The 25,416-nt window shown below is 46.5% G+C and overlaps 1 protein-coding gene across 1 annotated transcript in view; it reads right to left on the bottom strand.

Annotated features, from left to right (window-relative positions):
• Positions 1–25,416, bottom strand: part of LOC147678516 (extracellular calcium-sensing receptor-like) — a 48,631-nt gene that overhangs the window by 996 nt on the left and 22,219 nt on the right. The window contains exons 4-5 of the mRNA XM_086946588.1: positions 11,755–11,982; positions 114–237 (exon numbers count right to left, since the gene is read on the bottom strand). Of these exons, the coding sequence (XP_086802714.1) occupies positions 114–237; positions 11,755–11,982 (352 nt within the window). The remainder of the gene's footprint in view (positions 1–113; positions 238–11,754; positions 11,983–25,416) is intronic.

Below are 25,416 nucleotides of genomic sequence, written 5' to 3'. Positions count from 1 at the left end.
ATGTTAATGCACATAGAGCATGTGTTCCTATTTTGAATAAAGACTCCTGAATGTATCTGATGGCTGGTAGTCTGCTTCCTGGGAGCCAATTGCTAGACATACTGGTCACTCACCTGTCTGATTGGAGATTTCCCCGGGAGGACATGGGAAACACAGGAAGCAGCAAACTGGTTCCCCTTCCTTAGCTGCTTTTCTGAATCCAGGCATACAGATTTTACTGCATACAGAGACAGGGACCTGTTATTAGAAAAATAGTAACTTACTCTACAGCTAGATCACTACATTTGTCAAAGTCTAGCTGTCATGTTCTCGCCTCATACAATCTGGTGTCTCAGCCCAACTCCATATCAGAGGCTTATGTTGATCCAATTATCAGTGGACTCTATCCCTACTGCTGCTATAGCAAAAGAGGCATTTCCCCCATACCAGATATTGCAGCAGGCATATGGGTGGATCCAGTAGTCTTCTTCCTTCAAGGTCCCAGCACCACTAATTCCAATGTTCAGGAAGACAGGGGATGCCACCAACCTGATAGTAGGATCCACAACTCTATTCTCACCAGCATCCTACCCAACAGTCACTATGTAAGATTGCAGTGGTGATGGTACTGCCCACTTGGATCTAACAATGTGAGGTGGTCAGGATAGATGACAGTAAAATGGTGCTGTTCCTTGTACTGTCACACTGGCAATAACCCTCTGTGCTACCCACCATGTGTCTGTGGGAGTTGCAAGGAATTATCTCATGTCTGCCACCTATATGCCCTGATGTCATGGAGGGAAGGGCGCCAAAGTGTTTTCCCAATGGTGCAAATGGCAGTGACTCTACACTCAAGAACACTACCTTTAGTGAAGATGACTGCTGGAACATATTTTCTTATGCCTTGAGGCCTGTTACTATCCTCCTCTACATGACCCAGCATCTTCTGCCATAAGAGCAGACAGTTTTAATCAGGCATGTTGGTTGTCATCCATGTGGCAGAGGTAGCAGTGACCTGGATGAAAAGGTCTCGGAGAACCCCATGTTAAATGTCATAGATATCACTCTTACTAATTATTGAATTTATTGTTTGTATCTCGGTTACAAACTCTGCCTCTATCTACTCCTCAAATAGTCATTGATGGTTTCAAATTGCTGCCCCTTAACAGTTCAGTGCAAAGGGAGTTCCAAAGCTATTCAATTAGAATGCATTACTCCCATAGGTCTTCGGATGGTTATAGGAAACAACTGCACCGAATACAGATATAGACTAGTAACCACTGGGTCAAGAGATAAGACGCATAAACACGAAACACTTTAGTTTATTTTTCATTGGATCACTTAGGTCTTACAGACAGAACGCCAGATCCAAAAAGAGCCTCCGCAGTCGTGGTGGAGGCTACACAGTCATTGCAAGTCTCTGCACTCGTGGCGGTACCTACGCATTGAGAATTGCAGTGAGGATATTCTGCCATGACGGCAGAGACTCTACCATGAGTGCGGAGACTCTTTGTGAATTGGGCCCTCTGAGATTGGACCCTGTGAGTGACCCAGATACATATTATATCTGGAGTTTTCTGGGGACAGCAATATACAGTTTAATGATACATATAGAACTAACATCCTAGAGCTATATCATGAACAGATGCGCTGGCTCAGAGCAGAGCTTAGGATCTGATTTTTCCAAGTACAATGTCGAAAGCACTCATTTTTAACTCAACATTTCTATGAACTAGTGCATTAACTGGAGAAAGCACAGCTCGTCGGAGTGAAAAGAGATTGCCTTATCCCTTTCTAAACGTTGCTCTCTAAGGTGATCATCTTCCTCAGAGGTCCTTACGAATAATATCTCCTGTCTCAAACTTTTCACCTGTAGATATTGTTTTGAGGAGTGTGAGTCAAATACATTCAAAGGGAGTAGAATATGACAACAACATTCAGAATGCATTCGGTCATTACAAAAGTCAATGGCTGAAAATTGTCTGTAGTAACCTGGAAGCTGGTGGTCACCCTACTGCTCCCTGAAGCCCATCCATAAACTTGTAGAAATTGTACAAATTAAATGCTTAAGCCAGCACAGCTTTTCATGACATAACCCGAGGTACAAAGTGAGTTTGCAGTAGGTCTCAAGGGACTCAAGCAACTGGTGTCCACCCCCACCCACCTCGCCGGACACACACTCGACGCCGTCTTCTCATCCAGCACAGACATCGACTTCAGCCATGCCACAGAGCTTCAATGGACGGACCACAGCTGCGTCCACTTCACCTTCAAGAGAAAGACGACCCACCAACACCAGCAACAGACCGCCCGCAGAAGCTGGAACAAGATCACAGCAGACCAGCTCGCCACCTCCCTGAGCCAACACCCTCCTGCCAGCTCAGCGAACCCCAGCCAGGCCGCCGACAACCTCACGAAGTGGATCAGCAACTGCACGGACGAACTCGCCCCGCTGAGGACCCCGCCTAGCAGACCCGGCAGCAAGAAGGCCCCATGGTTCACCGACGAACTCAAGAGCTCCAAGAAGAACTGCCGAGCCCTCGAGAAAGTCTGGAAAAGGGAACCGACACCGGACAACAGGACCTCCTACAAACTTGCCACCCGGAAACACCACCAGCTGATCCGCGCCGCCAAGAAAACAGCATTCAAGGACCGGTTGGACAACAACGCACACAACTGCAAGGAACTCTTCAACATCGTGAAAGAGCTTTCCAACCCCAGCGCAGGAAACAACGACATCACCCCATCGCAAGACCTCTGCAACTCCCTCGCCTCATACTTCCACAACAAGATCACGGACATACACAGCAGTTTCAACAACCAACCAACGCACACCACGACCGACCAGCCACCCCCCCCCACCACCACCCTCCACGCCTGGACCCCGATCAGCACCGAAGACACCATCCGCACGATGAACTCCATCCACTCCGGATCACCGACCGACCCCTGCCCTCACCACGTCTTCAACAAGGCCGACGCTGTCATCGCACCCCACCTGCGAGACATCATCAACACCTCCTTCGACACCGCCATCTTCCCTGAAAGCTGGAAACACGCCGAACTCAGCGCTCTACTCAAGAAACCAACAGCGGACCCCACCGACCTCAAGAATTACCGCCCCATCTCGCTTCTCCCGTTTCCAGCCAAAGTCATCGAGAAGACCGTCAACAAGCAGATGGCCGCCTTCCTCGAGACGAACGGATCCCTCGACCCCTCACAGTCCGGCTTCCGAGCCAAACACAGCACCGAGACCGCCCTCATCGCCGCCACCGATGACATCCGAGCCCTGATGGACAATGGAGAAACAGCGGCCCTCATCCTCCTAGACCTCTCCGCGGCATTCGACACGGTCTGCCACCGCACCCTAGTACGGCGCCTCAGCAACATCGGAATCCAGGACAAGGCGCTGGAATGGATCATCTCCTTCCTCGACGGAAGAACACAGAGAGTCCGCCTACCACCGTACAAGTCAGAGGCCTCCGAAGTCATCTGCGGCGTCCCCCAAGGATCATCCCTGAGCCCCACCCTCTTCAACGTCTACATGAGCCCCCTCGCGGCCATCGTACGCAAACACCACCTCAGCATAATCTCCTACGCCGACGACACCCAGCTGATCCTCTCCCTGACCAACGACCCCGCCGCCGCCAGAGCCAACCTGCACGAAGGGATGAAAGAGGTAGCCGAGTGGATGACGACCAGCCGCCTGAAACTGAACTCGGACAAGACGGAGGTCCTTATCCTGGGCTCCTCACCCTCCGCCTGGGACGACTCCTGGTGGCCTCCCGCCCTGGGCACCGCACCCAAACCGACAGACCATGCACGAAACCTGGGCTTCATCCTGGACTCCTCCCTCTCCATGACCAGGCAAGTCAACAGCGTCTCCTCGGCGTGCTTTAACATCCTACGCATGCTACGGAAGATCTTCTGGTGGATCCCCACAGAGACCAGGAAGACCGTCACCCAGGCCCTCGTCACCAGCCGACTGGACTACGGCAACGCCATCTACGCCGGGACCACCGTCAAGCTCCAGAAGAGACTCCAGCGGATCCAAAACGCCTCAGCCAGACTCATCCTTGACATCCCACGATCCAGCCACATCTCCGGACATCTGAGAGACCTCCACTGGCTCCCCGTCAACAAGAGAATCACCTTCCGCCTCCTCACCCACGCACACAAAGCCCTACACGACCAAGGCCCGAGCTACCTCAACAGCCGAGTCAACTTCTACGCTCCCCAACGCCACCTCCGATCAGCCAACCACGCCCTCGCCGCCGTCCCCCGCATCCGAAGAGCGACTACAGGAGGAAGGTCCTTCTCCTACCTGGCCGCCAAGACCTGGAACTCCCTCCCGTCCGACCTGCGCCTGACCCAAGACCACCTCTCCTTCAGGAAGAAGCTGAAGACCTGGCTGTTCGAGCAGTAGCGGCACCCCCCCCCCCCCCCAGCGCCTTGAGACCCTACGGGTATGTAGCGCGCTTTATAAGTGTCACTGATTGATTGATTGATTGGTCCCTTTGAAGGTCATTTCGAGGGAGATATTTTGAGAGTCTACAATCCCTCTCTCTCTCTCTCTCTCTCTCTCTCTCTCTCTCTGTCTCTCGCTCTGTCTCTCACTCTCTCCCTTCCCCTTGGGCCCCTCTTCTTCTAAGTTTCTCTCCTTTTCTCTTTCCTTTTGTCTCCCTCCATACCCGTTTTACTGTATCCCTAAACCTTTTTTCGCTGCTCTTCCTCCTTTGTTCTACAGTTGTGAGAAAGTAGATTATTAGTTGGAGCAAATGCTAGTGCACCACAAGTAATAATGTCACTACTATTGTAAGAACCAGTAAAGACTTCAGAAATTTAAACATGAACTCAACCTCTGGTGGCTGTGGGACAGAGCAGACAGGATTAATTTAGTTTAATAGAGATTGTTTGAATGAACAACATGACAAAAATCCAATAAGGGGAACTTAAAATTGAGGATATGAACATATACAATTTTAGATAAAAACACAGGAAGATCTTCACACAAGACCAGGGCAAAGTCAGAAGTTAAGGCCGACCGACCGAGAATAATGAACGGTCGGGTACAAAGACTAGGTTCAGTCCAGTCAAAGAGTTACCGTTCTTTTCTTAGAAATAGCTCTGAACTGCAACTGGCCTTCGATGGGTTTGTCGGTATTGAAGACGACAAACAGAAAACAAAGCAGGGTGCAATAGGTTGCAGGAGGTTGGGGCCCCGATGTAGTCGTTGACAGAAGTAGCAAAAGTTCAGGTTGCTGAGGCCTGGAAGTTTCTTTCATTGGTCTGGTCCTCATTGATGGTGGTTTCGAGGAAGCTGCAGAATTAAGTTGAAGCGGCTTTGATTAATTGAGATGTTGAGTGGAGACCTTAGAGGGGGCTACGGTGAAGTCAGGCCCATCTGTGATGCACCTTTGGCAGATTGGCTGTCAGTTTGGTCCTGGTTCTCTAGGTAAAACTTCTTTATGGTTAGGAGTCCACTTTGCCCTGGGTAAAAGTGGGAGCAAGCCCAGCCCTTGTGATTTTCCTCACAGGTTTCAACAGCAGATTCAGTCCTTCTGTCTTTCACAGGTCTAGTAGTGTTCTGAAGAAGGTGCCCAGGGGTACCACAATTATGCCTGCCACTACACTATGAGTGAGGATAACTCCTAGCCTGACCCTAACCAATAGGGAAAAAGCTCCCAGGGGTAATTCTACCCATGCTTACAGCAATGTTTGCTTACCCTACTGCCACAATCCTATAGTGCCACTCTCTACCTAAAGCCAAAATGCCAGAACCTTTTCCCCCTGCATAGAGCTTCTGTGACCACCCTAGAGGTGTGTCCAGAGAAAGTAGCAACACCTCCTCTGTGCTCACTCAAAACCAGTTCTGGGCGCAGATCCCTTTAACTTTAACTCAAAGGCTCCTACCCATCAGCTGGGTCATTTACTGGACCCTGTATTTGCCAATTGGGGAAGTTGAAGTAAAATCACCCATTCCCATCGCCTGGTCGGATCACTTTTTGTGCCCGTGGTGGTAAGAATTCCGGAACCTAAAGCTCAGGAACAGTTGACATCTGGCCTCCCGAGTCGCAAATCGGCTGTTTTTTCCCGGGCAAAGTTTAATGTTGCTCTGGCTAAAGGAGGGCAGCCGGGGGGCATGGATGTTGAATCCGCGTGCCGCAACTTGGATAGGCGCATAAGAGAAGCTCTGGATAGCACTGCTCCGCTACGCATGAACAATTCACGGGGTAGGTCTCAAAAGTCGGCTCCTTGGCATAATGATGTCCTGCATTTAGCGAAGGCAAAGTGTAAACGCCTAGAAAGGTAATGGAGGGTATCTTATCTCAACAATGCCAAGTTGGAATACACAGCTAAACGTAAGGTCTACCATGGGCTAATTAGAAGAGACAAGACCACCTATTGTGGCTCACTGGTTAGAGGCCTAATTTAACTTGCCGTTTGGCCAATTTCTGAGGCTGCGGAGGAATTGCACCAAAAAAGAGGACTACTTTGAAGAGTCATCTTCGCTTGTGGTACGCCTACAGGAAAGAGGGTATCCGATTCGGCTTTTAAAAAAAGCACGAAAAAGAGCGTGGCATAACCACCGCAAAGACCTTCTAGTACCCAATCAGAAAAAGCAAGGTGATGAACGCCTTGTGTGCGTCACCACCTACAACACTAAGAGTAGCGCCATCAAAAAATCTATTAACCAACATTGGCATTTGGTGAGTGATGAATTAGGTGGGTTGCCCCCACCCCTACATGCATTCCGCAAGGGAATGAGTGTGAGGGACCACCTTGTTCGATCATTGTTACCCTCAAATCGAACTGTTGGACAAACAACACTTTGGGACCTCCCTCCCATCAAAGGACACACCAAATGTGGCACATGTCGTGCGTGTCCGCTTGCCAACGAGTGTACGACATTCACTTACAATAATCAAACATACAACTTGTCACAACACAGTAACTGTAACACTACCGGGGTTATATATGCCATTCTATGCCCGTGTGGTTTCTTGTATGTTGGGCAAACGACCCAAAGAGTTAAGTGCAGAATCTTACAGCATTGCAGTCGCATCAGGTGTAAAACACCGGGTGCACCCCTGGTCGAACATTTTACTTCTTTCAACCATGACTGCTATAGCCTACGATGGTGGGTTATTGAAAGAGTGTCAATCAATGTTCGGGGTGGTGATTTTGGTAATGTACTTAACTTAAGAGAATGCAAATGGATATATTCCCTTAACACTGTGAATCAAGGATTAAATGAACAGGAGGAGATAAATAGACAGGTGTCTCTCCTCAGAGTTTAGCTACTGCTGACATAACATTGATTTGTTTTTTACCACCGTGATGTATGTGGATACATTTATTGAATTGACTCTGTTGAATGTGTATTTACTCTTTGAAAAGTGTACAGTAGATTCTGTAGATAGATTTATTGAATTGGCATCTTGTACTTACTCTCTGAAAATTGTACAGGTATTTTACTTTGATTCTGCTAATATGATTTTAAATGTATATTTTTGTATATTTTATTAACATCTATGCACAATTAATTTTGTCGATATACAGATCCTGATGTATCTATTGTATCTACTATAAACTACTTAGGGGTAGACCTTAAAACAAAACAATTAGGCTTTAAGATTGTTATAATACCCCCTCTTCAACATGGCCGCCCATACTCTATAGCGAGATCACTGTGACACAAGCCCTTTTTCTATTTTTTACTTTTTGGAATCGGGCGGGATAGCTTTCCCACGCAGTCCTTCTTTTGTATCGGGCCGCCGGGACTCTAGGAGCTGAGTCCACGTTTGAATCCCACGCCGAACGGGTAACGGGGTGAGTGTATACACAGCGCGGAACGCGCCTACCTTACTATTGGCCCTGCGCCCCTCCTCCCCTTAACTCGGGCGTCTTTTGGTTTTACTCCAACCTTGCTGTATTCATTTATTTAGGCAGCAAGACGCGCCAGATGCCGTCACCGAGCCGAGTCCCTCTTCAAACTTTGTGAGGTGAGTGGAGCTCTGGAGCCGGGATCCTCTGACATGCGCTCATTTTTATCATATATTCCCCATTGAACTGGGCACCCGGGCATTATTTAAAAAACTTTTTTCCTCTTAGGTAGCTAAATACGCCTGGGAAGTATATATCTTATTGGATTGAAGCAAGTCCAACCTTAAAGCATTTGATGCAGACTTGCGGACATACCCCTATCACTCTTTGAGGTAAGCCCCGGATTTAAGATTGGGCATTTGAACATCATCAGTAATGTTACGGAACTTATAATGTCCCCACTTTAAACCCTAGGGTGCGTTTTTCAAGCCCATCACTGGAGGATCATTAACTTCACTCACGACCTACCTCAAGGTAATAAGAGAGGTACATTTGTTGAAACTTAAACACTTTGATCCTTTAAAACTGGTCTAATGACCCATCCCCCCTCCCCATTATGTTTTTAGGCAATTAATTTACCATTGGAACAGAGTCAAGAGCCCAAGTGTGCTCCCCTTACTTCCAGTTGGTAAGTGTTAACTCTTACCTATGGGCATATGCGACACCACTGTGATCGCAATTTCTTGATAGCAACAGCTTGATACATATATCTATTATGTTTTAGGGCCCCGTGCTGTTTTTCTGGTTGCCCAAATCTACAGTCCTGATGAAGACTCGCACGGCCACGGTTTAAATCACCTCTAGGCCACCAGACGAGTCGAAACGTCGACGCCTTAATTTGTCCTGGATGTTGTTATATATAAGAAAAATTGTGTGTGCAACATTAAATTTGGAAGCAATGTCTCCAATTTGAGATAAACTGTGTCTAGAACTGCAGAACACACACCAGGACCTAACGAATTAATTTGTACAAATGTACTGTTTATATACATGATTTTGTAAATATCACTCCCCTTACTGTCGTTTTCTTAACTTTTTTCTATTAAGCACCTTAGAAATTCTACTCTTTTGCACGCCTTCTTTTGGGCAACCACCAATGTTTGTTATGAGACAGACACACAATGAGGTGAATTAAAAACTGCCCTATGCCGTTCTGAATATTTTGCTGTTGTTTTTGTTTCTTTGTGGATATAAGTGACATTAAGTGGATTGGGCTAATTTAGACATATAGGCCCATTGAATAGGTGAAAGTCTAACTAAGTACCTGATTAATCTGTTTCTTGCTAAAAGAAAGGTTAGAGACCATTGTTTTTGTATGACACTGGTTAGAGGCGGCAGACCCGAGAGCAGAGGACGGCCCGGGACCAGGGTTCGATTCCCGGCGCGGCAGGTTTCTGGACCAGGGTCAGCGGACTCGATAATTCTCTCGCCTCGGTGCCCACTCTGATCAGCGATCACACTCGGCAACTCTGGGCATTAGCTTGCCTCATCTTCACTAACGGCCCCACCAGACCGCCGGGGATGCCTGGTCTCACCCTGGAGATACCCATTAAGGGACCATCCCTCAGGGAAGCCAGGAAGGGTTTCGCAGCGGTCGAAGCGCCTTGGGACCCTCCGGGTAAGTAGTGCGCTATATAAATGCCTATACATTTACATTTACATTATTATACAGGGAGAATTGGGGAAGCAGAAAATTCCACTAAGGAATTATTTAAGATCTATAAAGAAATCTCCTTGTTTAAACTATCCGCCATGCCCACGGAAAGTTCAGTGGAATCTTGCGATCGCATTGCTGACTTCTTCACAGAGAAAGTGGCCACAATATATTCTTTCTTTTTGGGAGCAAAAAAAAGGGGGTTTGAGTTCGTGGAGACCAAGTGGGATGATGCGGGCTGTTATAGTCTGGATAATTTTATTACCCCTCCCCCCGAGATGCTACAAAAGATCTGTAGCTCTATAAAGTCAGGGTCTCCGAGGGACCCCACCTCGCCAAAACTGCTCGTAGAAAGCCTCAATATCCTTGAGCCCTATATAAGTCAGATTTTAGACGTATCATTTAGGACCCATACGGTGCCGGATGGCTGGAAGCAGGCAGTGGTACACAGACTATGGCTCTCATCCTCCTGGACCTGAGCGCCGCCTTTGACACTGTAGCACATTTCACCTTTCTGCAGTGTCTGAATAGGGGCGGTGTCTCAGGCGCGGCGTTGAAGTGGATTCAATCCTTCCCGACAAATCGCAGATTCCAGGTTAGACAGGTCGAATACTATTCTAAAGCGATTAATTTGGATCAGGGTGTGCCCCAGGGTTCGGCCCTGAGTCCGACTCTGTTTAATCTCTATGTTTCCCCAGTGGCAAGCATAGTCAAGGGCTACAGAATGCGAATTGTGTCATACGCCGATAACACACAGCTGGTCATCTCGCTGTCACGGGCACCTGATCTGGCGGCACCCAACTTCAGAGCCTGCATGCAGGAGCTTGCCTCCTGGATGACTAACAACCGCCTGAAGTTGAATGGTATAAAGACAGAGGTGCTCGTGGTGGGTGGGGGGGGGCGTCTATGTGGTCATCTGCATGGTGGCCTCCTTGCTTAGGACCGGTCCCCAGGCCGTGTCAACAGGCTTAGAACTTGGGCGTCTGGATTGATTCTGACCTTACATTTGCACCATAGATTAGTTGTGTGGTTGGGGCGTGTTTTGGGGTACTGAAAGGTCTACGCAAAATCATGGACCTTCTCCCTACTGATGCCAGACGGATGCTGGTGCACGCCCTTGTCAGCTCACGATTGGACTATGGCAATCTGTTGTACCTAGGTGCTACGGTGAGGAGCTTAGACCGTTTGCAGGTGCTGCAAAATGCTGCAGCACGGTTAATCTTGAGGCTCCCCAGAAGAGCTGCCTCGAAGACCGCCTTGGAGGCTCTGCATTGGCTTCCGGTCAGGAAAAGAATTTTGTTTAAGGCCTTATGTACGTGTCATCGTATTATTGGAGGCAAAGGACCCAGGCCCATGCAAAGCCTGATTACATCCTACAGGCCTGGTCGATCGCTTAGATCCACCTGTACTGGCCTGTTAGTGATCCCAAAAGTCGAAAAGGCTCGCATGGGTGGCAGATCTTTCCGGCTCCTGGCAGCGAGGAGCTCGAACAAACTCCTGCTTGAGCTCCGTCTGGAACCTTTGGAGGTTAGGTTCAGAGGAAGGTTCAAAACACATCTGTTCCTTCAATAATTGGGGCGCTTGGAGCTTAGTTAGGGGCGTGCGGCTTTCACTCTCTACAGCGCGGGGACACGCCGGTGTGCGTAACCAGGCGCTCTATAAGTTTCCATATTATTATTATTATTATTATATATTAGGGACCCATAGGTACGTTTGATATACCAGTTACGAATATAGCCAAAGTCAACATGTTTGGGGGGGGGTGATAAAACGTGCAGTTAGGCCTGGTTTGCAGAGTCCCAATAAAGAAATTCAATAAACCAGCAGTGTCAGTCCAAAATATTTGGGGGTATCATGCATAAAAATAAGAACAATTTTCCAATAACCATGAAGAGGGCCCATATAACATGAAACCATGAGTCAGTCTTGACTTTTTAGAAAAATATTTTGCATGCGGAGATTTTTGAGCCTGTATATAGATGAAGGATTACCCATAAGGCCTAAGCAGCTTTATGGATGTAATCGCTCACTATACTTACAATGGAAAAGTGAAAACGACAAGTACCCAAATGCAAACTGATCATGTATAGAAAAAACAAAGCTGCCAGAAGTTGTTACACATGACATAGCACTAGCGCTTCTTAACTATGATTATTGCATCCGAGAGACCACAACGCCTTCTCAGGTTTGGGGTGTCCGCCAGCATCTCCACAGCAGGTTAGTTAATACTGTACCTGAGAGTACCCAGAAGGCCACTGGATGGCGCTAGTGTTGATGACGAGTCTTTGGCCCTGAGGAGCAGTCGAGTCGTACGTTCCAACTCTCATGCTCTGGAGAGCTCCACTAGGAGTCCTGTGCCAGTTCACAATGTCATACTGTGCGGGGACTTCTCCGTTCTGACTGAAAAACAGCGCCTCTCCTGCTTTATTTTTGAATTGCACGTTTTTAACATAGTACAAGAGCTGAAAGAGAGAAGCAAATAGAGAGTACTTACATCAATACATTGCCACATTTTACAGTTGATGTACGACGTACAAACATGCTGGGCTCATACAATGGTTTTATCTTAAAATTATCTGACTGAATAAAATACAACATACATAGGAGAAGTAGAGCTCTTTAGGGTTGTCCCACTTCAAATCCCAGTGAAATTTCTTCTTTGTGATGCATCCCGCTAAGAGGAAGGCCAAGGGTACACAAATAATGATAGACAGTAGCTCAGATGCTCTAGTCTAAACCCTAACCAGGACAGATGCCAGCTGCACATGGCAGCTCCTAAGATGGGTGCAGCCCATACAAGGGTCTGGTCAGGGCCTGATATAGGTGCACAAAGACCCATATCTTAAAGAATATCCTAGTCGCTTTGGCAGCTAGTTTACTTTACTTATGGTGAACCCATCAGTCACCAAAATGGGTTAGTTTAACACAAGATGCATTTACATGTCCTAGATAAAAAGGTTTGCATCAGTGATATTTGCAAGGGATTAGTGGGTGTTTATACCAAATTGAGATCCTCCGTGCAGTGATGGTGCTCTTTCCAAGCTTTAGTTTTTGCAATAATTCAACAGTACATTCATGGAGTCTGCAAGCATGTCGCTATGGTTGCCTAAGAGATGAGCTTAAGTTAGGTATACTGAAATTTCAGTAGTCTTCTCAGTACATCTTTGCATGCAATAAACCAATACATGCTAAGGATTGAGGACCCCTCCAACACCAAAACCAACTTCTGCAACACCATGACCAACATAGCTAAATGGATGAGAGATAACTGCCTCCAACTCAACTCTGACAAAAACCGAAGTACTGATCTTCGGGAAGAACACCTCCATATGGGACCACATCTGGTGGCCTGCAGATCTCAGACCTACACCCACACCGACTGACCGTACACGCAACCTTAGCATCATCCTGGACAGCCAACGGACTATGAAATGACAGGTCAACACAGTCACCTCCTCCTGCTTCCACACACTTCACATGCTCTACAGAATCTTCAGGTGGATCCCAGCCAACACAAAAAGACCACTACCCAGGCCCTCGCCACCAGCTGCCTTGACTATGGCAATGCCCTCCATGCCTACATCTCCACACAGCTCCTTTGAAAACTCCAGAGCATACATAATGCTGCAAACAGACTCATCCTGGACCTCCCCAAACAAACTCACATCACCCCCCACACCTGAGAGACCTCCACTGGCTCCCAATCCAGAAGAGATGCCAATTCAAGATGCTCACACGCGCCTACAAAGCCCTCCACAGCTTAGGACCTGCCTGCCTCAACCATCGACTGAACTTTCTCCGACCCTCTAGCAAAGCCCCAATAAAAATCCCAAAACAATATAGAACAACAGAGTAAATTTTAATCAATTATTTGACACCAAGGTTCTTTGTGATTGGAGACTTTTCTATCCATGAGGCTCTGATTTGGAGGTCAGCCAACTAGCCCTTGGAGTCAGTCTGATGGTCCTGCTTTCAAGATACAGGTCCTGTCCTTCTCACTCAGGCAGCAGGACTGCAGATTTGCAAAGCAAAAGTGTACCAGTCCTTCTTGCAGCAGAGCAGCAGAGCAGTCATTCTTCTGAGTCTTCCACAGGTCCAGGTGTGTACTAAAAAGGTGGGCTCAGTCCTATATTTATCCTTGGTGCCAGTAGGAGAAGTTTCTAGATTTTTTCACCCCCAAAGGTGTTTGGAATTTCCCTCCTCCCCACCCTGGGCCCAGCTTGTCTGGGGGCAAAAAAGACTAGTGGGAAACTTATGGGGATTGGGCTGAGGCAGAAACTTTATGATGTGCAAGAGTGGTCGATGACAGCTCTCCACCCTTATCAAGTCGGAGATGGTCCATACAACTAACACCTATTCCCCCTTTGTCTCACTGCCTGGGACCATTGCACATAAACCAGCCACCAGCAACACCTGGTCATGTGGCCCAGGGTGCAAGCTGCAGGCATCAAATGGTAACATGGACAAGAATTTGCCAACTTTTTAAAAGTGTAATTTTCAGAATTGTGACTTAAAATCCAACTGTACCATTAAAAAAGGATTAAAATGAGAGTTATTTAGAGACCAAACTCAACATTCCTATCTGCTCCCAACTGAAAGTCATCACTTATTAAATTATATCCTATGGGAGAGGCAGGCATTGCAGTAGTGAAAATGATTAAAAGAGTGTTTTACTGCAAGGAAATGGAAAAGTCACAAATACACTGCACCCTGGTATATGTGCTGTTTAGGGTCTATTAGGGGTTACTTTTATGTATTAAAAAGGAAGCTTTAGGCTTGCAAATGTTTACTTTGCCAGGTTGGAATGGCAGTTTAAACTACACACACAGGCTGCAATGGGAGGCCTGGGACATGTTTAGGGAGCTACTTAAGTGAGTGGCACAAGTGCTGCAGGCCACTAGTAGGGAAGAGGTATGGTGCAGCAGCCAGGGTGGCTGACTACAGAACACTGGGGCTCACGGTATGATCCTGGGTGCCAGCAGCAGGTTAGGCCAGCACCTAGTGACTCTGAGCAATAGCTTGCTTAAACATCCCAATGGCCCCCAGTGCTGGGACACCTCTCCGGAGGTAGCTGTGTGCTTTAGAAATGCTGGTATAGTAGCATTGAATTTACAGGCCCTGGGTACAAGTAAAAACACTTTACAAGGGACTTATGAGAGCACAAGCACTTTAGCAGTGGTAAAGTGTGCAGGGTCTTAAAGCCAGCAAAAAACGAAGTCAGCGAAAACAGGACTATTGAAGGCAAAAAGTTGGGGGAAAAACATACCAAGGATGTCAGGTCTAACAAGTGATATTTGTTTTATTTATATTATAGGGCTCTAGTTTGTTTTAAACATCATCAGGCACACTGCTCATGGTAGTGAATAGCAGGAACATTGTGTGCAATGTGTCATTGTTGAGGAGTGGGCCTTACACTTCTGTTAAGAGTCAGAGAGGAGCTAAGATGCTGTTATGTACAATCATAGTTCGTTTGAGACGTGTATAGTCCTGACCATAGGAGGAACATTAAAGTCGCTGTGGCATCTGCTGGGCAAAGGATAGAACTGCTGGCCTTAGCCAGGCCAGTTGTTGTATTAAACCTGCCTAAATATTGATCCATGGCAGAGATAGGATGAGCAAATGCCCTGTTCAGTGTATGCCTGTGCTTCACTTGAATGAAGCTGAAAACATTCTCCTTATGTCCAGTTGTAAATCGGTAGTTTTCATACCATTGTGGATTTAGTACAAGGTTCTTGGGGCATATTATCAAGGGGGTTTATTTCTGCTTTTTTGGCTTTAAAAGCCAAGAAAGCGGAGATAAAATTATCTCCCTATTACCTAGCTGTCGCTAACACCAGTTAGCGAAAGCTAGTAGGAGATATCGACCATCTTGGGCCCCACTTTGCATGTCAGTGATATTTATCACTAATGACATGCAAAGTGGGCGTGCCAAGATGTTAGCGACTGGAAACAGTCGCTAACATCGCTATCTCCTATTACCAACTTATGGTAAGCACGAATATCTCCAAAAGCTAACACATCCCCTGAGCAGTTCTTAGCCATGTTATCCAATGGGAGGTGGATAACATGGCTAAGAGCATTAGCTCGCTAATGCATGAATATCGCTGACTTTTCAGCGATATTTATGCATTGCGGCGATTTTTATCGCATTTGCGATAAACCTTGGTAATACCAAGGTTTATCTGCGATAAAAATCGCCGCAGCTCAGCGATAATTTTTTCACGCTAACCAAGCAATAGCGATAATTATCGCTATTGCTTGGTAATATGCCCCCTTGTTCCTGCCTATTTCAAGGCACGTGGTCTTTTGACAGGTTGGTAAGCTCCTTTCTTGGGACAGAAATCCTTCATTGTTGTGCCATAAAGATAGGGCTGTGCCTTTCTTTAAACATCGCCAGCGCCACAAACAGGGTGACATTTTTAAAACTAGGTGAAAATCTGACAAAAAAGTATTTTTAACTAAAAAGACAATGAAAACGTTTTATGGGAGAATTCTGCCTCATCATTTTTTTGGGGAGGGAAAGTCTTTCGATATTATTTGATTTATTTAGTGTGAAACTTTGGTTACAGAAGTTGTTCAGGGTTGGCTAAATCACCTTTAGCACCACGTGTCTTGAGTCAAGCTAATCTCTAATGTGATTATCTTGACTAAAGAAAAGTGGTGCATTTTCTTTTCAAGGGAAGCCCAATGCTCCACATGCAGTGAAGAAGCTTTAAGCGAGCATGGGTCCAACTTGGAGCACTTTGATGCAGCTGGCTGACTTGGCATTAGGCCCTTAACCCCTTTGATGCTGATGACGAGCTCAGCTCGTCATCAGCCACGGTGGGCGTGTGCAGATGACGAGCTGAGCTCGTCATCTAACGCAGCTTTTAGAAAAAAGCAGCGTAGCGGAAAAATAACCGCCGCAGCGATGCGGTTAAGCTCAGTGGCAGACTGCTCCTGAATTTAGCTATACCAGTATTATGGCATTTCATCCCAGTTTGAGCAGCGGTTGTGCATCAGGGCCACGCATTCAGTTGATTATGCGGCCTATGTCTTCTGATGACTTTAGTGAGACACATTATGCACCCACTCTACATCCACTAAATAGGACTGGTGACTGCAGTGTTGGTTCTGATGGACGTAGGGTGACTACCTTGGATGGAGGCAAATTCTGGGCAATGACTGTTCAAAATCAGGACAAAGGGCCAAATATATGGGCACATGATTAGGTGAAGCAATAAAATACAGTTCAATAAATAGACAGCCAACACAGGTACAAGTTAAAGTAGGCCCTGGACTGGACTTATATAAAGAATAAAAATATAGCAAACATATACACATCAAGCAAAATGTGTCACCCGGCATAATGGACAGTTGTGATCTGATTCTGCCCCCCTGAAAACGAATGATAGCATCAGTTGGAGTGTTGACTTACATGGACTTGCAGTTGATGATCATTAGAACAACTACTAGTACACAGAGAGAGAGAGCGTCAAATGTAAAGCAAGTGGTTAGAGCAAATGTGATAGAACTAGTGCATTTGTGTGAATTTCACTGTGATTGTTTCTGATGAAACTGGTGCAGTTTCAGCTGCCCACTCTTTGTTGCTATTTGCTCTACCCCTTCCTCCACCAACATAGGGAGGACTCCATCTTAGGTGGAAGCTTCAAGGACTTATTCTAGAAGATTTAGAAGTTTCCTCTGCATGTCCCACAATTCCTGTGACATGCTGGGCTTCTCCACCTGAACAGTATCACCTCCTGCAGGGTGAGGCAGACTCATTCCCTCTCTCAGCAAGCACATAGGCTTCCAGGCACTCAGCTCTTCTATCTGAATGTGCATGCTTCAAGTAATGTCCCCTGACCTCTGGGAGACTGGCTATCAGGCAGGTACCAGCCCTGGTCATAGATTGTTCCTTTTACTTGTTCATTAAGAACTTGGAATCGGGACAAAGTTTTGGGGGTTGGGTCCCTGTTTTAAACATATTTTCTAAACAGGAGCTGTGTATCCACTGTCTCAAACTTCCAAATGAGGGCCAAACTTATAAAAGGTTTTATGTTGCCCATGTGCCACGCAAGGGCACGCATGTCGATGCAAAACCTAGAATGAGATTTACTAAATCACGCACGGCCACCTTGCGTGGTCCTGCTTGGTTGGACCAATCTGGAATAATGCAAGGTAGCACAAGTCACTGCTTTGCATTACTCTGCCTTTGGCAGCATTCCATGGGTCACGCGTGGGTATTCTTGTGCATCCACCCGTGGATTTATGCTCATTCCTAGACTTCCCATGAGTGGCAGACCAGGGAATGTGTCAAAATTCTACACCTTCCCAGGGGAGGCGTAATGAGGAGAAATACCTTTATTTCTCCTTGTTTTTCCTCTTTGTAAGTGTACTAAATTCTGCAGCACACCTAGAATGAGAAAAAAGCCTCACAGGGTTATTTTTGTGCAGGATAGTGTCCCATGGTTCAAGGGTTCTTGGGTTGGTTCTGGGCAGCCAAAAGTGTACCAGAGCAAGGAGAGGGCAGGATTATACTATATCTTTCATGCAGCACAGCAAGGTGCCTTGCTGCATTGAGCTATGTGCACAAATTATAAATATAGCCCTGAGTTTGGGGTGGTTCTCATTTCAAGTGTCCCACTCAGAGTGCTCTCAAGACGCAGCCTTTGTGTAGCGTAATGGTTAGCGCAGTTAGTCACACTCGGGTTGTCTCCAGATTGCAGCATTCATAGCAGAGGCACAATGAAACATTTAATTTCTACACCTTGATGTCAGCAGCCTCTTTTTAGGAGTAATCAGGGATAGACAAAAGGGCAGGAAAGACATAGAAATTTCCTCACCTAGCACAATAGAAGCAGCACGCCTCACCCTATCACCAACCAAGTGGCAGCACGCAGGAAGAACTAATCTGCAGCCCTTTGCTAAGAAAGGTCCTCTTGGAATTTCTAAGGCCAGCTTGGTCTTTAATTTCCTTGCTTCGCTGTCTGGCTCTAAATCCTACAGCCACAGGAATTCAGGAAGTACACTTCCACTTTCGAAGGACGTAATACCCACTTTACCCCTACTAACCAGTGGTAGACTGCTTATGCTCTTCTTTTCAAACTTAATAAAATTGGTATAACCCCTGATTGGCAAATTTAATGTACTTGTATGTCCCTGGTATATGTGTTAGACTTGGAATTATTGGTGTGATTTCCCCTGACGTTTTGCCTCCTAACCTCCTGTTTGGCAGACTTAATTTTTGATGGCTTTAGGATTCACGGCACTTTACCACTGCTAACTAGTGCTAAAGTGCATATGCTCTGTACTTTTAACATGGTAACATTGGCTTATCCATCATTAGCATATTTAATTTACTTATACGTCCCTAATACTATTTATATGAAGGGCCGGTAAATTAAATGCTACTTGTGGGCCTGCAGCACTGATTATGCCACCCTTTAAACATGCAATTAAATGTGCCAATTTGATACAGGCCAATGTTACCATGTTTAAAGTACAGAGCATATGCACTTTAGCACTGGTTAGCAGTGGTAAAGTGCCCAGAATCCTAAAACCAGCATATGTATATGGCTGGGTCCAAAAAGGGTGGCATGGTGAGCATAAGAACAAAGGATTTAATCCAGATCTCTTGACTGGGGCTGAGTATTTCAAAGATTTTAGCACTCCATCCATAATACTTCAGAAAGTCGGAATTTTTTTGTCTTAACGTTTTAGTGCCTTCCGCAAGTGTCCTGGTTCACACAACCCTCCTATTGGCTTTGTGTATTCCTCGCAGACAGTGAGACACTAGGGCTTAAGAATGGACAAGATGGGATATCCTAGCAAGATAGGGGCTGCCTCCATCACAAAATAAAAAGACCTAACACTAGTGTTTAGTGATACTATACTACTTTAAGCCTTGGCAGGGGAATGAAGGACCTTTCCAGAACCAGATGTGAGGTAGCCTAGAAATGTTGCCCACTTTAAAGGCTGGCACCAGGTATAGATTTTGGACTCTCAGCATCAACTCTTCAGTAAACTACTGGGTCTGTGGACTACAGAAGAAGGAGTGCCTTATCCCCCAGAGAACCGCCTGGCTGCTTGAGGCCTGCCTTGTTCCCCAGAGGACTGCCCTGCTGCTACCAGAAGACTGACCTGCTGCCTAAGGCCTGTTTTGTTCCAAACTCCTCTATCAATAACCCCATTCAATACAATCTTTTCTTACACAAACAGGTTTTCGCAAACTGCTGAAATAATTTACAAATTACAAAAGTGTATTCTTTTTTTTATTAACAGTGCATATTCACTTCTACAAAGACCACCCAGTGGCTTGACGCCTGCATCATACTCTTTTAATCTCCTATATATAAAATCACCAGAATCTTTACTCATACAACATGGCCTTGATTATGAGTTTCGAAGTATTGGTGGGTTGCAAACAAGAAATAGAAATACTCTGTGTATTTTTGTTAGAAATGGGGTTTCCGGTTGACTAGGGTAGGCACCTAAGCCACGCGGAACCCACTACTCTAGTTAGGGCAAAGCAGCTTTCCTCAATGAACAAGCGAGGTCCTCCGTCATGGTCTTACCCCATCAAGCGATAATCAAGAAATACCCCAGAGGTATGTCTCCAATCACAAGGGTGGGAGAGTTCATTTTAGAGGCTTTTATGGTCATTCAGCCAAACCTGTCGCTGATGAGTTCCCAGGTATATAGCGGCCTCAACAAGGGAAAGAGGCATTTAAAGGCTACTCCCAGACTGTTTTCAAAAAGAGTGGGAACCCAATATACCCTTGCAGGCTCGGCAATGAAGTTTATAAAACAAGAAGAACAATGGCCTACAAGGGATTTTGTTTATCTATAATTATTTATGGTTCTTTGACCAGTCAAATTATTTTAAGTCACATTCTAGATGGATCTCGGACAGCACCAACACCATAGCCCCCCTCAAGAAAAACAATACCCGTGCCAAGAAAGTCAGATGGTTTACCACCGAACTTCGAGAGTCCAGGCGCACATGCCGCCGCCTTGAAAAGGCCTGGAGAAACACCAAATCCACAGAAGCCCACAACAACTTTGGAGCCGCCACCAACGCCCACCATCAACTCATCAGAGAAACGAGGAAAAAAGCGATTGAAGACAGAATCTCCACCCACGCACACAACAGCAAGGAACTCTTCAGCATCATCAAGGAGTTCGCCCAACCCACCAGCGAGTCTACCGACATCCCTCCCTCACAAGACCTCTGCGACAAACTCAGCATCTTTTTCCACCACAAAATCAAGAGCATCTACGACAACTTCGACGAAGACAACCAACACACTGAACCCTCACCAACCACCCCCGACACCCGGAAACCAGCGATTGATGACTGGACAGCCCTCACCACCGAAGACACACTGAAGACAATGAAGTCAATCCACTCAGGGGCCCCCACGGACCCCTGCCCCCACCACATCTTCAACAGAGCCGCCAACACCATCGCACCCATGCTCCGCCAAACCATCAACCGCTCCCTGGCGACCGCCTCGTTCCCCGACGACTGGAAACACGCCGAGGTAAACCCCCTCCTAAAGAAACCCTCAGCGGACCCCACCGACCTCAAAAACTACAGACCCATCTCCCTGCTCCCGTTCCCAGCGAAAGTCATTGAGAAAGCCATCAACAGCCAACTTGCCACATTCATTGAAGAACACAACATCCTCGACTCCTCCCAATCCGGCTTCAGAAAAAACCACAGTACGGAAACCGCCCTCCTCGCCGCAACAGACGACATCCGCAACGTACTGGACAAAGGAGAAACAGTAGCCCTCATCCTCCTCGACCTATCAGCGGCGTTCGACACAGTCTCCCACCGCACCCTAATACGCAGACTCTACGATGCAGGAATCCAGGACAAGGCCCTCGACTGGATCTGCTCCTTCCTCTCCGGCAGGACGCAGCGGGTCAGACTCCCCCCTTTCCTCTCGAACCCCACACCGATCACCTGCGGAGTCCCCCAGGGCTCCTCCCTCAGCCCGACGCTCTTCAACGTCTACATGGCTCCACTTGCCCCCATCGTCAGAACCTACGGACTCAACATCGTGTCATATGCAGACGACACCCAGCTCATCCTCTCCCTATCCAATGAGCCCAACACCGCCAGACGCAACTTTCGAGAAGGCATGGAAGCCGTCGCCAAATGGATGAAAAACAGCTGCCTTCAACTAAACAACAACAAAACAGAAGTACTCATCATGGGCCCAAACCCCGACGCCTGGAGCGACACCTGGTGGCCCACCGCCCTCGGAAACCCGCCAACCCCCACAGACCACGCACGCAACCTGGGAATCATCCTGGACTCCGAGCTCAAAATGGACTGCCAGATCAACTCTGTCTCATCTTCCTGCTTCCACACCCTCTGCCTCCTTCGTAAGACCTTTAAATGGATCCCCCTCGAACACCGAAAGACAGTCACTCACGCCCTGGTCACCAGCAGACTCGACTACGGCAACGCACTCTACGCCGGAATAAACAAAAACCTCATCCGCAAACTACAGAACATCCAGAACGCCGCCGCAAGACTGGTCCTCAACCTGCCAAAACACTGCCACATCTCCCAGCACCTGCGCACACTCCACTGGCTCCCCGTCGAGGCGAGAATCACCTTTAAGATGCTCACCCACGCACAGAAGGCCCTCCACGGCACCGGACCAGCATACCTGAACAGCCGACTCAAATTCCACGCACCCCAAAGGACCCTAAGATCAGCCTAGCTTTCCTACGCCGTGGTCCCCCGCACCAGAAAGACCAGATCGGGAGACCGCTCCTTCTCCTTCCTCGCGGCCAAAGCATGGAACGCCCTTCCGCTCCACCTCAGACAGACAACATCGCTCTCCATCTTCGCAAGAAACCTCAAAACCTGGCTCCTCGACAGACCCCCTCCTTGATGGAATGGAACCTGCACCCCTCCACCCCCACCCCACCCCTAGCGCCTTGAGACCCTTACAGGTGAGTAGTCGCGCTTTAACAAACTCCTGATTGATTGATTGATTGATTGATTGACTCTTAATAGTAATGGACAACAGAATTCATCAAAACAAGAGATATATCATTTGGTCACAGATGTTGATTGAGACAAACAGATAATAAATCATACACGGGGCAAACAAATTATTTTAGAAAAATATGTATTCATATATTGAATATCTGTATCATAAAAAGTTTTATCAGGGATGATAACAAAGGTAATAGCAACAACACATAGTTTGCAAGGTGACATCAGTTAACCTGTACAAAAAACTATGTTAACATCTTCTCTATGAAATTAAAAACAATCAATGTTCTGAAGAGAAAGATGATAAAGTCGACGTTTCGGTCTGTCAAGGATGTAAAACCGTCAGACCATCTTCAGGACAAGCAGTTGACTGAAACTCCCTGTACAATACAATGTATACAGTGTTGTTATAACATTGTATAATCACAATATTTTAAGAAAAATGCACCAGTGTGAAGAAGAAAGAATTGAGTGATACTGTGAATGAAACCATCACCCCAAGTAGATGTCTCCTGAAGAATTTGGAGGAGATTATTAATTTATTATTACTTACAACAGGTTCTTATTGAATTGTGGCCTGTGACTTCGTTTAGGAAAGATGTATCAATCCTGAATTAGAATTTACTCTAACATAAAAAGTACAGTTTTGTAATGTTGCTGAATGAAACTCAGTTTTTGTTGCTGAATTAATAAGGTGAAAACACTTACAAAAAGAGGTGTCTCTGTCTTTCCGTTTGGACAGGTACGGAATGAATGATGGAGCTGTTAATTAAAGGAGAGCCCATTTAAGATCTTATTGTCCATTGTCTGTTGAATAAAGTTATTTACTGTTGTTGTTATTTATACGCTCTCCCAGACTGTGGCGATCGCAGTATGTTGAAGGTGGGACCACACGGACACAGGCCACATACCCTCACCACCCGTTGTGGGCCTAGCTGATCACAGGAAGAAAGTAAGGGCTTTAGGTGATGCAACACAACCTTAGAAATCACTCAGCAAATCCACAAGAGCAAGGGCACTTTGACATGGGAATGCGGCCCAATGCCCCTTGGCTCCAGCACTCCTGGTACCTTATTAGTCAAATGCGGGCAAAGTGGAGTGCAACTTTGCCGGTGATCGGGGATCCACCAAAGGAAGTGTTCCTTGGTTAGATAGTGTGAGCGATTCTCAGAAAGAAGGGGGAGGCAGCTGCATCCTTCCGGGGTGCACCCCCACAGGCAAGAGGAGGCTTGTGCGCACTTCCACATTGGCTGTGCAGGACAAATTCTTTGAGGGAGCCTGCTGGGTAAGAGGTCACGCTCACACTGCTTCTGACACCTCAGAGAATTGGACAGCTTTTCACACGCACTGGGTGAAGAGATTGGGGAGAAGTAGGCAAACTGAAGCGCTTACAAGGTATTATTACTTGTAAAACACAGCCATGTCAGTGGCATAGTAAGATCAGTATGGGCCTTGAAGCAAGCTAAGAAAATGAGCCCCATGACTATTGAATGTGTAGGTAAATTCAAATATAACTTTGGTTCACTGGCCCATGTTCTCTGTTCACATACAGCCTCAGAAACTTGCTACCGCACCTCTGGATGTTGCTCATTGTAACCCTACTCCGGGAAGAGTGATCACAGGCCCATATCCAAGGCTGGTAGGGGCAAAAAGAGCATAAAGATCAGACTGGAAGTTAAATAAACTGAATCTAGAGCAGAGCCTGCAGGGTCCCTCACACCTCTTGGCCCTATTTTACTGCACCCTGATAGCTTTGCCTCTGATATACACACCATTTTCATTTACTCTAACACTTTCAATATTTCAACAGCAGTTGCATTCATCATTTACTCACTTTCCTATGGAATATTGATAGAAATTGACACATACATAACCATCACTCCGCAGAGAGGTCAAGGATTGGATGAGAATGTTGTAAAAACCTTATGACCATTGACTGTCTCTTTGATAAACTCACACTTCTTTCAGCCTCAACTGTCGAACACTCATTGTGCCCCGACTAAAACACCCATCCACAAACTAAATCCACCCAGACACCTGGAGCCACCTCGTTATCAGTGTACACAATACATGAGCGATTGTTCGATGGAAAATGAATATGTAGACATCAGAATCTGAAGAAGCAAAGATGAAGTGAAAAATCTGAAAAGTAAGTAGGGATTGAATCACTGGTATAGATCAGCTCCATAAGCGTCCTTGCTCTTATTCATCTGAAATCAATTGGTGTTTTTGCCTGTAAGGTTATGGGTTGAATTTAGGACCCAGTAAGGACCCATCTTTTAAGTACATTTTAATTACTCCAGGTGTTGTACACTGGCTGGGCTATTCCCTTGTAGAGTTCTTTCCCTGACACCCACTTGTGCACATAGGTACTCTGTGGTCCACCCACCAAGAAACTCTGCAGTCCAACATGCCAGCAGGCGCTACCCTGCCACATCCTGTTTGCACTGAGCCTTCATGCTCACTAGAGCTGCACTGTTGTTTAATAGGATGACTAATGTTGCAGTCATCCTATTATAAAGCAACTTGGCCAATGACACTCAGGAGCCCTCCCCTGCCTGGATTTGTATTGAAATGTGATGGAATGGAGCACAGCAGCCAAAATAGCTGCTCTATGTTGTGTCAAAGAGAGAATGACAATCAGCACCAAATATACTAGGATATGGTGCTGTTTGCCTAGTGTGCAATGTTAACTCGAGTACTGGATGAATTGGCATACTTGTGTATACATTCTTTCATGTCATGGATTTGTAGTATTTCTTGTTCACAAAATTCTTATGTTTTATGTCAATATGAGTTTTGTATGATATTGTGTACAATATGTTTTGTTTAACACTGGTTTTCAATGATGTGATTTCTTTCTCAAGGCATACAAATAAGTTTAAGTGTTTTG

Source organism: Lissotriton vulgaris, chromosome 12 (assembly GCF_964263255.1).
Source record: "Lissotriton vulgaris chromosome 12, aLisVul1.2, whole genome shotgun sequence".
In the NCBI taxonomy this organism is placed as follows: domain Eukaryota; kingdom Metazoa; phylum Chordata; class Amphibia; order Caudata; family Salamandridae; genus Lissotriton; species Lissotriton vulgaris.
Note: the sequence above shows the minus strand (reverse complement) of the source record. Positions and strands in the feature narration are given on the sequence as shown.